The sequence below is a fragment of the Filicampus tigris genome, chromosome 4, assembly GCF_054856515.1.
Source record: "Filicampus tigris isolate MCC_2025a chromosome 4, RoL_Ftig_1.0, whole genome shotgun sequence".
Classification (NCBI taxonomy): domain Eukaryota; kingdom Metazoa; phylum Chordata; class Actinopteri; order Syngnathiformes; family Syngnathidae; genus Filicampus; species Filicampus tigris.
Genome location: NC_141220.1, coordinates 17,748,631 through 17,762,274, shown reverse-complemented (window position 1 = coordinate 17,762,274; position 13,644 = coordinate 17,748,631). Strand labels below are relative to the sequence as shown.

Sequence of the window (13,644 nt, the reverse complement as noted above, 5' to 3'; positions counted from 1 at the left end):
ATAAGTGTTAATCCATTAATTTTTAACCATCTCTGGGGCGGTCGTTTTGTCTTATTTTTTGTCCATATTTTTTTCAAGAACATGTTCCCAGCAGGCACACTAGTTGAAACGCGGCATTCTGATAAATATTGCGTTTGTGAAATATAAGTTAAACAGCAAAATGCACTCGTTTTTAGCCATCTCCGGGGGCAGCCATTTTGTCTTCTGTCGACTGAAAATGACATCACAACTGCTCACAACGACCAATCACGGCTCAGATTCAGAACAGGTCAACCGTGATTGGACGTTGTGAACAGTTGTGATGTCATTTTCAGTCAACAGAAGACAAAATGGCCGCCCCCGGAGATGGCTAAAATCGAGTGCATTTTGCTGCTTAACTTATATTCCACAAACGCAATATTTATCAGAATGCCGTGTTTCAACTAGTGTGCCTGCTGGGAACATATTCTTGAAAAAAATGTTTGGGTTGACTTCCACTTTAAAACATATCCCAAACCGCGTTTGTCTGTACATACAATGTAGTAGCATCATGAGTGTCCCAGTTTCCACGCTGTAACTGACCTTTTATCCACCAGACTCAGCACCAATTATCCAGGTCAGCTTTTTATTTTGCAATCTCGGCACTCCCCCTGAGGGTGACACTATATTTTAATGGCAGATGCAGGGCAAGAACATTCTGCAGAGCGCGTGGACTACAGATAACAACAACCTGTATCATGCTCAAATGTTCTAAGTGCAAATCTGTGCACAGAAAAAGCAGCAGTGGGGGTGCTCCTGCTGAGATGAGTTCAGGACGTACTCATGCATGTGAATGCTGAGGCAGCTGCTTTTTTTTTTTTAATCACATTGTGTTTACAGTTAATATGATAAAGATTGCTCAGGTTCCATCTCCTCCTAATCCTTAATGTGCAAACTCCTCCTTACGATTGCAGCGCGACTATAAATGCAGGCTATTAGCAGGAAACCATGGTCAGACACTGCTACTCTCCAAAAAGCAACTGACACATAAACGGTGCAGTCAAAACCCACAGAGAAGCCATTTATTTCAAATAATGCAATCCATGTAAAACTTGAAAAATGTCTATTCAAAAAAGGGCTGTAAAAGGAACATCTCATGGTAATGGCCAAGGCAGAATATGGAAGCTAGCCCTTCAATCAGCTGGAGAAATTAAAACATGATTGTCATTATGTTACAGCTCCACGAGCACAACCATAACATCAAATAAGCAATATGCCGCAAAAGAGCCAGGAGTTTACCATGCATTTACAAATAGTGCATATAGCTCATTTATGCGCTCAGTGATGTGCTAAACAGTCATTCAATAGATACGGATTATATCTAGGAAGACTGCGAGTGGGAGTATGACATGTGCAATAGACAATAGGTAGATTACTTTTTATGCATTATTGGATGTGCCATAAAGCCCAAAATCCATAGTCAGGCTCTTGCCAGTCTTGTTTCATTTCCTCCGCAAGGAGTCCATTCATTCAACAGAGCAACCCAGGCCGAGCCCTTTCGTTGGTGGTGATTTAACAAGTGTAATCCATTGGGTTCATCTGTTAAAGACATCCAGCATCCTGAGAATTCCACTCCATCCAGTGTTTTGCACTCTATCTGGGCACACGTCGCAGAGGCGAGGGCAGCGGAAGCTGGAGAGGACAGACGGGATGATTTGGAGTAGCAGACAGGCACTGTGCTCAGCTTCAACGTGGAGCCCTCTCAGATTCGTATGTGGAAAGTACTGCGCAAGGCACAACATGGAAGACCGTCACTCAACACAGTACATGCTTGACATTTGTGGGGGTACAAACATGATTAGCCCTTCATAAAGTAGTAAAAGGACATCTATGAGTAACACGGAGGAACAGAAGCCTCTGAGAGACTGTCAAATAATTTGATTAAAAGGAATCCGTGCCCGGTCATTTCCTGTCATTGCATTGGACAAAGTGACGCACGACTGTGAATTAAGCCTACATTTTTGGGAATCTGTGCCTCTAAAGATTCAGAGTTCAAACTGAAGACGTCGGTAAACTGCTCCTCACGTGAAACTCCGCGGATCACCCGTAAGTGTCGACTTTGCAGCTCACTAGGGCTTCAGTTTTGTGCATACAAAAATTGTAGTGAACGCTAGCAAACTTCCGCCAAGTCCGCCACCGTCACTATAGCCATCATTACACGTTCTCACGCTCATCTATCTGACGTCCTATTTTTCCCTTACCTCTCATTTACTGTATTTCTGATACTTGTTTTTTTTTTCCTTCTTCATTTATTTAGGCTTGCCATAGAATAGGAGATGGTAGTATGTCTTGGATGTTTTAATAGCTGTAGTTAATAAACATTGTACATACGAGTGACCCCCAGTTTCGCTACACTGTATTATGATGTCACAAATGATTTCACTTCAAGGATGGGCAGGCCTTCCAGATACCCAAGTATTCAAGAATCATCCATCCATTATCGATACCGCTTATCCTCAAAAGGATCGCGGGGCGTACTGGAGCCTATCCCAGCTGTCTTCGGGCAGTAGGCGGGGGACACCCAGAATTGGTTGGAAGCCAATCGCAGGGCACACAGAGACAAACATCCGCACTCACAATCACACATAGGGGCAATTTAGAGAGTCCAATCAACTTACCATGCATGTTTTTGGAATGTGGGAGGAAACCGGAGAACCCGGAGAAAACCCACGCAGGCACAGAGAGAACATGCAAACTCCACACAGGGAGGCCGGAGCCGGGATCGAACCCTCGACCTCTGAACTGTGAGGCGGACGTGCTAACCAGTCGATCACTGTGCCGCCCATGTATTCAAGATATTAAAAAATCAATTTTCTATAAAATGCCTTTTTTTTTTTTGTTTGTTTTTTTTTAAACGGAATGTTTAGTTTGTTGACTGAGCTAATAATAATGACAAGATTGTTATGTCTCTGTTGGCTATTAATTAAAATGCAAGTGTAATGCACTTCATGTTTCAGAATTTATGAAAACAGAGTGTAATATTTGGCATGGTAAAGTTGATTACCTTAAGAAATCAGGAGCCCTTGATATCATATTTTCAAAATCAGCAAAGGAGAGTTTATTGTCTCCATCCAAGTCAGCCTCTTCGATGGCCTTCTCACACACGAGCTGCACCTCCTCTGGAGTCAACTCCTCCTTTGTCAGCTTGTTCAGAGTTTTTTCCAGGTCCTCTTTGCAAAGGTAATTATCCACATTGAAATCTGCAAGCAACAGACAAGACGGCCTTTTCATCACCAGACTGATTCAACAAACCTTTGAGAAATGAGTCTTCTTTACCGTATATTTTGAAGGCGTATATGGCCTTCAGTTCCCGCGGAGCCATTTCACTGAGGACTGAGAACATATCCACAAATTCATTGAAGCTGAGATTCCCCATCCCATCCTCTGAGAAAGACTCAACAATCCTGTTACGGAATGGATTTTCCTTCAGAGGAAGGTAATAACATTTATAAGAATTAATACGATGACAAGCAAATACATGCCTGCAGTTCAGCCCATTTAGAACAATCAGAGGCAGAGGAACAACACATCCGTGTAATACTCTTTGCGGATACTGTATATCAGTATTTGAGTCTCATATCTGTCTGTATGACCGTAATGTTATGTAATAATACCGTTAGTGTTCTTTCCAAATGGCCGGCACGTCGAAAAAATGGAGGCATTGCTGCTGGAATGGAGCATTTCATGGAACATTAACGTCCATGAGCTCACAAAATGCGGGTAGTCATACACTCAGATGTGCAAAGGCGACGATTAAAAATCAATTCCGCTTTCTGAAAAGCATAAATATCGATCAGTTGTCGGCTTACGTGAGCAGCCGGTAACACATTTGGCTCAGCGTGTCCCCATCCATTTCGAGTAACGTCATTAAAATATTGATACAAAAGGGGGCAAGATTCTTCCACTTACAACACAGGACTGAGACAGTATTATGATTTTTGAAAGAGTATTTTTTTTTTTTACCTTTAACTCCGGCATGTTGACTATCAAGGCTAAAGGTAATTTACAGTCAGGATCTTTCGTATAGTCCATTGGTACAAGATGAGGGGCCAATTCATGGTATCTACCATGCAACCTAAAGGAAAAACAACAACAGGTTTAGTTTGGACTTAGAGGTAGTAATAGGAGTAACATTATCAAAATGTCATTTATAATGCTGCCTACACAGCTGCTTCAGGTTTAATGACGGTGAATTTTACTCCAATAGGAATCATCTCTATTTTCATTGTTTCCCACGGGACAAGATAAACAAATTGGAGGTTGACCAGCAACCCGGAATTGATTGCAGTCAACCTTAGAACTTCTGCTTCACTGCATTACCAATATTAGATTGACCACCTAGAAAGTGCATCCCCTCAATTTAACCGGGGTTTGATGAGAATGAAACATGGGCATGAGCTACACCTTGTAGAGGTTATAGCATACGGCCAAAGGGCTGAAAGCAGCGACCTTGTAACAATCAGTGATATCCCGTTTCTTCAGTCTAACATGGCCATGCCGTAAGCGTTGCAACTGTGGGCAGAAACGTGGAGTGTTTTATGAAGGTCATAAAGTGCGCGCGGGACCCCGTTACGCCCTGGGGCTGATTGTCTCCAGGAATGAAAGTCAATTCAGTATCACTGAGGAAGATGATGTCATCTCACTAATTTAGGTCTTTTTAACTCAACTCAGACATAAATACATGCGATTCAGCTAGCATGGCGGAATAGTAGTTAGCGTGTCAGTCTCACAGTCGAAAGGTTTTGGGTTCAATTCTCAGCGCATTGACACCTGTGGACAATTTTGTCTTTAATGATCCTAACATGCATGTTTTGGGAAGTCTGAGCTGACTTGACTGTGTGCTACTGAAGCCCTCTAACAGATAGCAGGAGAAGCCAGAGAAGGCCGGAGCAGAGATTCAAAGCCAGAACCTCTTGACTGTGAGGCACAGGTGGTAACCACTAGGTTACCATGTGGACCTAATAAAAGATTTTATTCAAGAATGTTTCATCTTGCTAGCATGACTTCTATTATGATGTAGATTTGAAATGAATCATCCACATGCTGACTCATGAGCATTATCACTCCACTTCAGTACATTTACTGCAAGATACATTTCCTCTAATTTATGGCTGGCAACAACAGGTAGGGGAAATGATGCAACCCAACCTAATAAATCATCATACACAAGTGGAAATTTCACTACAGACGAAAAAGTGAGCAAAGCCTGAAAGGCTGTTATACACAGGGACAGAAGATTCTAGACTCAGCTTCACTGTCATATGCTACAGTTCATATCGGAGCTAATGTATTTAAATAAAACAAATGATACAACTTTCCTTACCGCAAGATTTCTTTGCGGGTGAAAAAAGTACAATCCTGCAATGCAAATAAACACAACAACAAAATGTTAAATACACACAGTGCCTAATGCAATAACCAATCTCTTAAAGGAAAAAAAAAATGAAAGCAAAGAAAAATAACACTTGAATTCCGGCAAGGCAAATCAAGGTGTCACCTTTCTCATAAATGACTTTACCGTTTATGTTGTCACACATGCAACAATGAGGATGGGGGAACATGATCTGGTGTTTTCTGAAGCGGTCTACATGAAAAAAAATAAAACGCAGGTGTTTCCAGTAAACGCATTGTGTAACATTGAGTAACAGCCGTATTGACCGGCGCCTTAATTTACAGGACATTTCCCTTGAATGGGTTCTGTCTGTCTGAGACGTAAATGCGAGCGGCAGGGCTGCAGTCAGTTCAATTTAATATTTGCACATATATTTAAAATGTAGATATATTTCATTCAATTGAATTGATCAATAAAAAATATTCAAATATTTCTTCCTCTGGCCCATGAGTCTTGAACTCCCTCATTCCTTATGCTGTTATAGTTAACTGGATCGCGTACAGAAATTATACTTGACTGTGTGGTACTGAAGGCCTTTAAAAGGCAGCAGAAGTAACCAGAGAAGCTCTTGAGGACCAAACTGTCTCCAGAGAGTAGAGTTTCACAGCATATCACGCTGGCTTGGCATCAATTATTAAGAAGCACATGTTAGATTATTGAGGATGTTTCTCAGTCTGTTGGCCTAATCTGGTCTTTAATGGGCGACACCTTCACACTATACTGGAGCAAGGTAATCAAAACTGTCCAAGATGACGTTGCGAATCATTCATACAGTAAATCATGAGACTAACCCAAATTGTTAATGAACAATAAGACTAAAAATCACAGTTTTGTTCAAATGCTTTACCATTTACTTCAAGGAATCCAACGATTCCTCTATGGCTCTATTAGAAATGAGGCTATAGAACAGCGTATTGGGTAATTTCATCATTATCAAGGCACTACAACATCAATGCAATACCGGACATAAATCCACTCTTATTGTATCCTTACCTATGGTATAAGTGGATGGTAAAGAAGGAAAGCGTATGCTCACTCACCTGGTAGGCATCAAGTTGCTCATCTGTAAAAATTGTCTGCTTGTTTCCCATGTTTATCAAGTCATTTGTTGCTTGTATGCATTCACAACATAGAGGGTCCCCAGGCTTTGCACAGTCCAATTCATTTAGGGGCCGTGGATTGACCGTCTCCGTCGCAGGGTGAGTCCACGATGCTGCAGTGTCTCTCTCATGAAGTGTCACCAATGTCCGTGGTGGTGATGTGAGCCATGGCTGCAAAATGTAGCTGCTGCATTGAGGTGGGGAGGGGGGTGGGGGCAAAGAATGAGAAATAAAGAGCAAAAGATGAGTGTGTGTGGTGTGGCAAACCAGTGTGGTTACAAGGTCTGCAGGCTGCTTCTGCGTCGGCTCTGCTGCCCACGGGAACCCACTCCAGCCAATGGGGTGTGAGATAAATAAATAAATAATCAAACGGTGGTGACTTACGATTTGCCGGTGAGAGCTGTCTTAATTACTGGGCTACAATGTGGATTTATGTCTACCCTGATACTGCTGGTTTTCCCAAAGCAATTACTCACTGCTGGAAAAACTAGATTAGATTGATTTTGTATTCTCTTGACGTATGAATGTGTTAGCCATGCATACCGGTAAGTGTGTAGACTCGTTAATTGTGTGACTGCTGAATAAGTGAAACATTCAAAAAGATTCCATGAAGATCATTTCAGGTGTACATCCCAAATGAGATCAGCAAATATGATGTTTTAATGCATTCCAATTTTTTGGATTCATTATTAAAAAATTGGACCTAGGCTGCATTCAAAGAGGAACTCAGCACCGATTTGGATTAGTCTCTTATGCAAATGAGCCACATGGGTACATACTGGCCATTTCTGTCCAGACTACCCAGTACAATATGGCTACGAGTCAACGTTAAAATGAAAATAGGAGAAAAAAAACCCACAAAGGAAAATAACATATATGTAAGGCATTCTTTCCACATCATTTATTTTATTTTGTTTTATACATACCCTTAACTTAATTTTTACACTTAAATGGCTTATGAATTCAAAAACGTGACTTTAAAACATTGTCTCTACAGTTAGTATTGGTCCAATGATGGTGACACTTTGACTCTAGAACAGATCTTTTTTAATGTCTTACAGCACTTTTTTTCTCCACAAATATGAACATAACAGACGGTCACGCTGTATAACCAATAAATACAGCCAAAATATATTTTTTACAGTCTTTAATGTGTCTCTGTAGGATGAGGCAATGTCATATAATGTCATATTACCGCATCTCAGTGAAGGCAGTGATGTCAGGGTACGCTGATTTGCCAAAGTTTGTAAGAACGCACTCGTATTCCAGCCTTGAGCACTTCTCCAAGTTGCAGGTAGGACATTTCCAATTTTCTAAAATGCTTTATAATTGCACAAAAAGATCACAGGCGTGATCAAAGACACAAGAGTAAATACAGGGAGAACTCAATTTATGGAACTGACATACCTGTGCTGATCCTTGGCAGATCCTCTCTTGCCTGAATGGGCCTGCCTGACTGTCATCAAGAATTGCCTTCAGGCCAGGAGGATCATTTTAACATTTGAAATCTGATTTTTAATTCACTTACAGTTGCTTATTAAAATAACATTGTACATAAACATTTAAATGCAACAACAATGCTATTTGGCTACAGTTTTAAAAGACTTATTTTACACCAATCCTACTTTAGTTAAGAGCAAAAGTATTTATTTAATTGTCAGACTAGCTACTTATGACAAAAGACAAACAAAAAAGATTATTTACCACAGCTGTAAAAGTCAACAGGAAACTGGCATAGGATATTCTACTTAACTAATTGAATATATGGTCGCTGTCACAGTAGACAAAGATCCAATCATCGCAACAGCCTGCATAGGTCAATAATTGTTGTTCGAGCATCACTAGTTGTCGCTGGTTCTCTCTAGCGGTATGCCAAAGAATAACAAAATTAAATACAAACAATTCACAGCATTTAAAACATGAAATACAATAAGTATATATAGTAGTGAAGTTTGTAACTATGCATACAGATTGTTTAAACCCATTTTTAATCAGGTACTTTTCACCTCTCAGCGTTTCTCACCTCACTCTCAAGTACAGTAGTAGAAATAGTATAGTAATACTTTAACAAGCTACTTTCGTTCTTTGCTTTGTGAATGTGCATTTAACTTTAACAACTGATTGCCTTTAAACATTTATTTAGGTTCACTTTTATATGCATTACATATTACCGGTAACTGAATCATTATTTTAAATTGAGTTTGCAATCTAAAAAAATATTGTTTTGTCATGTTTGTCAAAAATGTCAATACAGCCTAGCAGTACTGGTGCAGGGAAAATGATATAATATGATTTTGAAGAAACCACCATGCCAAGAGGAGAACCAATTTGAGACGGAAGACATGATGACTAATTGTGTCAATCCTACAGTATATTATATTTCAAACTCCCCCTTTACGTACCCGTATTTTCAGTACAAAATGTATAACAAATACAGTTTTAGGGAAAAAAACTGACTAATAGGCCTACTACATTGCGGCATTTCGGTGGTAATAGGCGGGTCAAATCATTTTTGACGTGGTATTATAGAAAGTTTGAGAACCACCGACGGAGGTAAACTGATTACGTCGCGCCCTGATTTACGTACAGGTTACGTCGACATGGCAAATTAAGTGTGACTCTGTCGTAAATCGAGGAATCCTAACTGTATGTGACAACTATAGAATGCGGTCTTATCTGTCACAGTTGTGGTGGAACCTGTTGCACACAAGCAACACGTCCACGTGTATCAGCAACCCCCAGCAGTGACACTTAGCCCGAATGAGCAACTCTCACGCCGGCCGGTCAGCAACTGGACTCCAAAAGTCCACAGGCTCCCGCAGTACATCCACCTGCGGCCATTGCAGCCCAACACTAATCCTAACTACACAGCAGGACACATGCCAATTTCACGCTCCCCCTCCAAAATATCAGTTTTGTCTACACTTTGCCACGATTAACTCGCTCGTTCTCTATCAGCACAAGTAACTTTTTAGATCGGTTAAATTAGCCAGGATGGATTCAAAGCGAGATAATAATAAAGAGCAAGGTAAGTTGTTACGTAGCTTGTTGCTATGCCGCCATGCTAGCCACTAGCGCATTAGTGGCTTGTACTTGCTACCTACCCGGACGGTTACGTAACATTGGTATGAGCGTTCTCGTCAGAGCAGCAATTACCATTTTTGATTTAATAACCCTCCCACTCTGGGTCTGCGTGAATCAGACTCTCCGAGGCAGGCATCTGTTTCCTCGTAATTACGCCCCACTAGCGTTAGCTGCTTAAATATGCTAGCACTTAATGACTAGTAGTCATTAGGCTAAATGCTAAACACTTATATCCGGGTTCGAACGATGAACACATCAAATCGTAACGATACTGAAACATAATACGTAGATTTAGACGACATTATTTGTCACCATGTGTCACATTTCACACAATAAAGAAACAGTTCTTTATTGTGTGAAATGTGACAATTGGTAATTGAAAATAGAAGCTGTCACATCTGCACTATTATGATCAGTCATGCTGATCCTTTTAGTAATAAAGTGGATTTTTAGATAGGGGTCATAAAATAATAATGCGGAGTAAGAGTTCTGGAGAATTCTGCCTAAAAGGAGCTCGATCCAGGCAATCTTCATTCATCTACTAGTCTGTGAATGTAACCCTTTTAAATACAAAATATGAGCTAAACAAGATTGCTGCCAGATGAGATATTCAAACACAGACTATTTGAGAGAAATATGCTATTTAGAGAAGATGGCTTGAGTTATCCACTCGCCCCCTCTTTAAGTTGAGCGGACACAAAGTGCTTGCAGCGTTCTCTTCCTGCAGTGCTGACTCACAAATGATGTGCATGCATGTGGATATGTTGCATTAAGTGCTGTGCTATGCTGCAGTCTCCTGTTTGTTTTTCTCAGAGGAAGAGGTCGAGAAGATAACCGCTGTGTTGCTCAAGTCTCACTCCGGAGAGTTTGATTTGGAGTCCATACTGTTTCTCAAATTCAGGGGCCTAGGTAAGGTCATGTTTATAATATTTTTATCCACATAATCACGTTTACTTGTGGTTGATGAATTGTTTCATGTCTTGACAGGAATACACGATCTTGGATGTATAGGGGAGTGTATGAATTTGGAGAGACTGGACCTGTCTGGAAATAATATCGTTAATTTAGCTCCGTTGTCGTCTCTTCGGCTGCTTTCTGTTCTCAATTTGTCTGCTAATAGGATTTCCAATTTAGGTAAGTATTCAGGAGTAATTAAGTTTACTGTATTCTCCAATCTCTGAATGAATGCGCCTACAGTGTACCTCAAAATTCCACTGCCCCAAAGGTAGTAACATTCGGAATTGGAAAAATTTTTTAGGAAAAAAATCAACTTTAAAAGTCATACAAAATAAGTGCAGATATCAAATGAGAAGTCAACATATTGCACAAGATTCCAGCAAATCTCCTCAGCATATTTCACTAGAACTCGGTTCAGCCAAGCCTATGGATGTGTTTTGTTGTTTTTCTTGGGCTTTTGTCGCTGGTAGAAGGAGCATGGAGTAAAGTTTGTATGGCTCTAGAAACCATGACACTGCTACGTTTCCAGTAGCTATCTTATTTTACACTAGTGTGGCAATTTAGGATGTTCAGAAATGACATCTGTTAACACCTTTTATTTTGCCTTGATCGTCTGGTAGTTTTTAATTGCCTCGAATATTACGAGGTGACTGAAAACATTGTGCATACATTTAATAAAGGTTATATCACGATGATAGTTTTACTCTCTAGACACTGACTAGAGGAGACTAATTGAGTTAATTATTTCTTTTGTGAAACTAGTCAAATTGTGAATTTTGTTTGACCTTGGTGGTTCCCTTGCATTTTAAAGACTGTTTATGTCTATATGTTGCCAGAACCCTTGCACAGTTGTGACAATCTGCAGAATTTAAACCTTGCTGGTAATATCATCTCCAGGTATGACAATGTAATCAATCATTTGTGACTTTGAAAGTATTTGGTTATTTATTTGGTATTAACATTTGTAATTAATTGGGCATTGCTTCACCTTTAAATCTATGTTTGATTTTCCATTATGGCGTCACCTGGAGGCTTTGCCATCCTTAGCCTTTGCTAATTTGCTATATTGCCTAACATGCAAGCCGGCTCTGCTGAATAGCTTTATTTTGCGCAGCGTGCATGTCTAACCACTTCATTACTGTTTTCTTTTTCAACAGTATTGATAACCTTCTCTGCCTTCAGTCTTTGAGAAAACTAGAAAGTATTCGTCTCAACGACAATACTTACAATTATTCAAATCCAGGTGAATTCAAATAACATTCTCTGAAAGCAAATAAGAGAAGATATCAAACAACTGAATAATCTTGTACAATCTCTTATTGCAGTGTGCAGAAACGTGTCGTATAAAACCATAGTTCTTGAGATGTTCCCCACTGTCAAGGTGCTAGATGGTAAGAGCATTCTACTGTATATTTGTATATATTCATATCACATTAGCCGTAAAACATATCTTTAATTGTAGGTGAGAGAGTCGTTGGACGTGGGAGTGATTTGTACCAGCTATGCAAAGACATTGATGACACCATTAAAGGTATGACTTGTCATCCATTACAAATAACAACAACAAATAAAGTTGTGGAATGAAGGCTTTTCATTTAGCTTCAAATATTACAAATGTCTCTTTGCTTAAAGTAGATGAATGGAATTCAAATGAAATGTCATGTTTTTCTTTATATTTGGAATGTCAAGCCGGCCTATACAAGAATGGACAACTTGTTGAACATCAGGATTGCAAGCCATGGGTGGAGGATACTTATTGGGAAATAAAAAGATCCAACAATGCCATTGTTGAAGAAGCCTACAAACAGTTTAATGGTAAATGTTTATCTCCTGAAAGAAAATAGTTGCATTGGTAAATGTACTACGAGAAATACAATATTATACTTCTTAAAAAAAAAAGTTCTAAAGTGGCCTGATAAAATGTCTGTGACATGCTTTCATCAAAATACCCCATGGATCAAGAATTATATCACTGTTTATACACTATATTTCTTGTCTTGACTTGATGGCTGGGCAGGCACTCGAGAGATCCAACTATTTGTATAGAAACAATAAAAATGACATCTCCCATAATATGCCCACTTTAAATAATGATACGTAAGATAGCACGACATTTCTAGCTACTACTTACAAATGGACATTGCATGTGTTCTGACGAGGTGTTGCATTGTATTTAAAGTGTGACATTTTATGTGTTGTATCTCTCCCCCGTCAGATATTCTTCATGAATGCAGACTCCTGAACAACAGAGCGACTCATGCAATTTCCCAAAGTGAAAGATCAATGAGCTTGAAGAAGCAGCCGAAGCAGTATGCCATCTGAACCGAGCCTATTTGTGTGTACTGTAGTCTGTATTTATTTAAAGATGCCAGTGCTGTACGTGCAGTAGTATGGCTAAATTGAGTGCAATACAGACATTGCCAGACATACATGCTGCTTTGTGGTGTTTGTTAATATTTTATTGCACCCTATGCATTGGCTTTTGGAGGATTGCATTGTATGCCCAATCAGTATGGACGGGAGATGTCTTGCACACTGTGCATTTTGTGCCGTTTCGTAGCCTGCGTTAATGCAGAGACCTATGCTGCTAAGATGTCTAAATATTCCAAGTAATTAAGAGCTTTTCCATTTTCCTGGCTCATTTTGGGAGCCTCCCATTGCTGTATGCTTTTTTTTCTTTTTTTTTTAGCGAAATGTGATTGAATGTTCATCTGTTTATACTTGTTTTGTACCATAAAGATGAATGACTATATAAACGACGTATGCAAATGTGTGCACTGCTTTATAATATTGTTACATGATGATATCAGACCATGAGTGTCATTTTCTTTCTTGGACTGTTTTAGCCGGAACATCAACCATTTTATTTAGTTAATAGTGGATTAGCTAGGGTTTTGCGCCACCTGCTGGTGATTGTCATCAGGGATACATTACATGATTACATTATAGTACAGTACACAGTATGCAGTTACGTGACAGGTGCAATCAAGCATCATGAGCAACATTTCTATCATTTTGTATTTTAGTGCCCATTATATTATAAAATATATTAGTATACTGCGTACTACATGTATATTTTTGAAAGGTAAAACA

At 39.6% G+C, this 13,644-nt stretch overlaps 2 protein-coding genes across 12 annotated transcripts; one reads left to right on the top strand and one right to left on the bottom strand.

Moving 5' to 3' along the window:
- Nucleotides 1-1,013: 1,013 nt before the first annotated feature.
- cib2 (calcium and integrin binding family member 2) lies at nucleotides 1,014-9,819 on the bottom strand. 10 transcript variants are annotated; one of them, XM_086027914.1, is made up of 10 exons: nucleotides 9,667-9,819; nucleotides 8,264-8,371; nucleotides 7,918-7,966; nucleotides 7,706-7,831; nucleotides 6,451-6,697; nucleotides 5,342-5,376; nucleotides 3,982-4,093; nucleotides 3,295-3,442; nucleotides 3,023-3,218; nucleotides 1,014-1,742 (listed from the first exon to the last, which is right to left on the bottom strand). In XM_086027914.1, the coding sequence occupies exons 2-10, from the start codon at nucleotides 8,322-8,324 to the stop codon at nucleotides 1,721-1,723; spliced, it is 996 nt and encodes a 331-aa protein (XP_085884040.1). In that variant the 5' UTR covers nucleotides 8,325-8,371; nucleotides 9,667-9,819; the 3' UTR covers nucleotides 1,014-1,720. The 10 variants fall into 10 exon arrangements, with proteins under 10 accessions (XP_085884040.1, XP_085884042.1, XP_085884046.1 ...); XM_086027916.1 differs by having other exon boundaries at nucleotides 7,918-8,371; XM_086027920.1 differs by lacking the exon at nucleotides 8,264-8,371 and having other exon boundaries at nucleotides 7,918-7,983; nucleotides 9,667-9,807.
- lrrc61 (leucine rich repeat containing 61) lies at nucleotides 9,178-13,324 on the top strand. 2 transcript variants are annotated; one of them, XM_086027924.1, is made up of 9 exons: nucleotides 9,178-9,538; nucleotides 10,387-10,503; nucleotides 10,582-10,728; nucleotides 11,388-11,448; nucleotides 11,709-11,794; nucleotides 11,877-11,942; nucleotides 12,014-12,082; nucleotides 12,241-12,366; nucleotides 12,767-13,324. In XM_086027924.1, the coding sequence occupies exons 1-9, from the start codon at nucleotides 9,505-9,507 to the stop codon at nucleotides 12,871-12,873; spliced, it is 813 nt and encodes a 270-aa protein (XP_085884050.1). In that variant the 5' UTR covers nucleotides 9,178-9,504; the 3' UTR covers nucleotides 12,874-13,324. The 2 variants fall into 2 exon arrangements, with proteins under 2 accessions (XP_085884050.1, XP_085884051.1); XM_086027925.1 differs by having other exon boundaries at nucleotides 9,182-9,538; nucleotides 10,408-10,503.
- The last annotated feature ends 320 nt before the right edge of the window (nucleotides 13,325-13,644 follow it).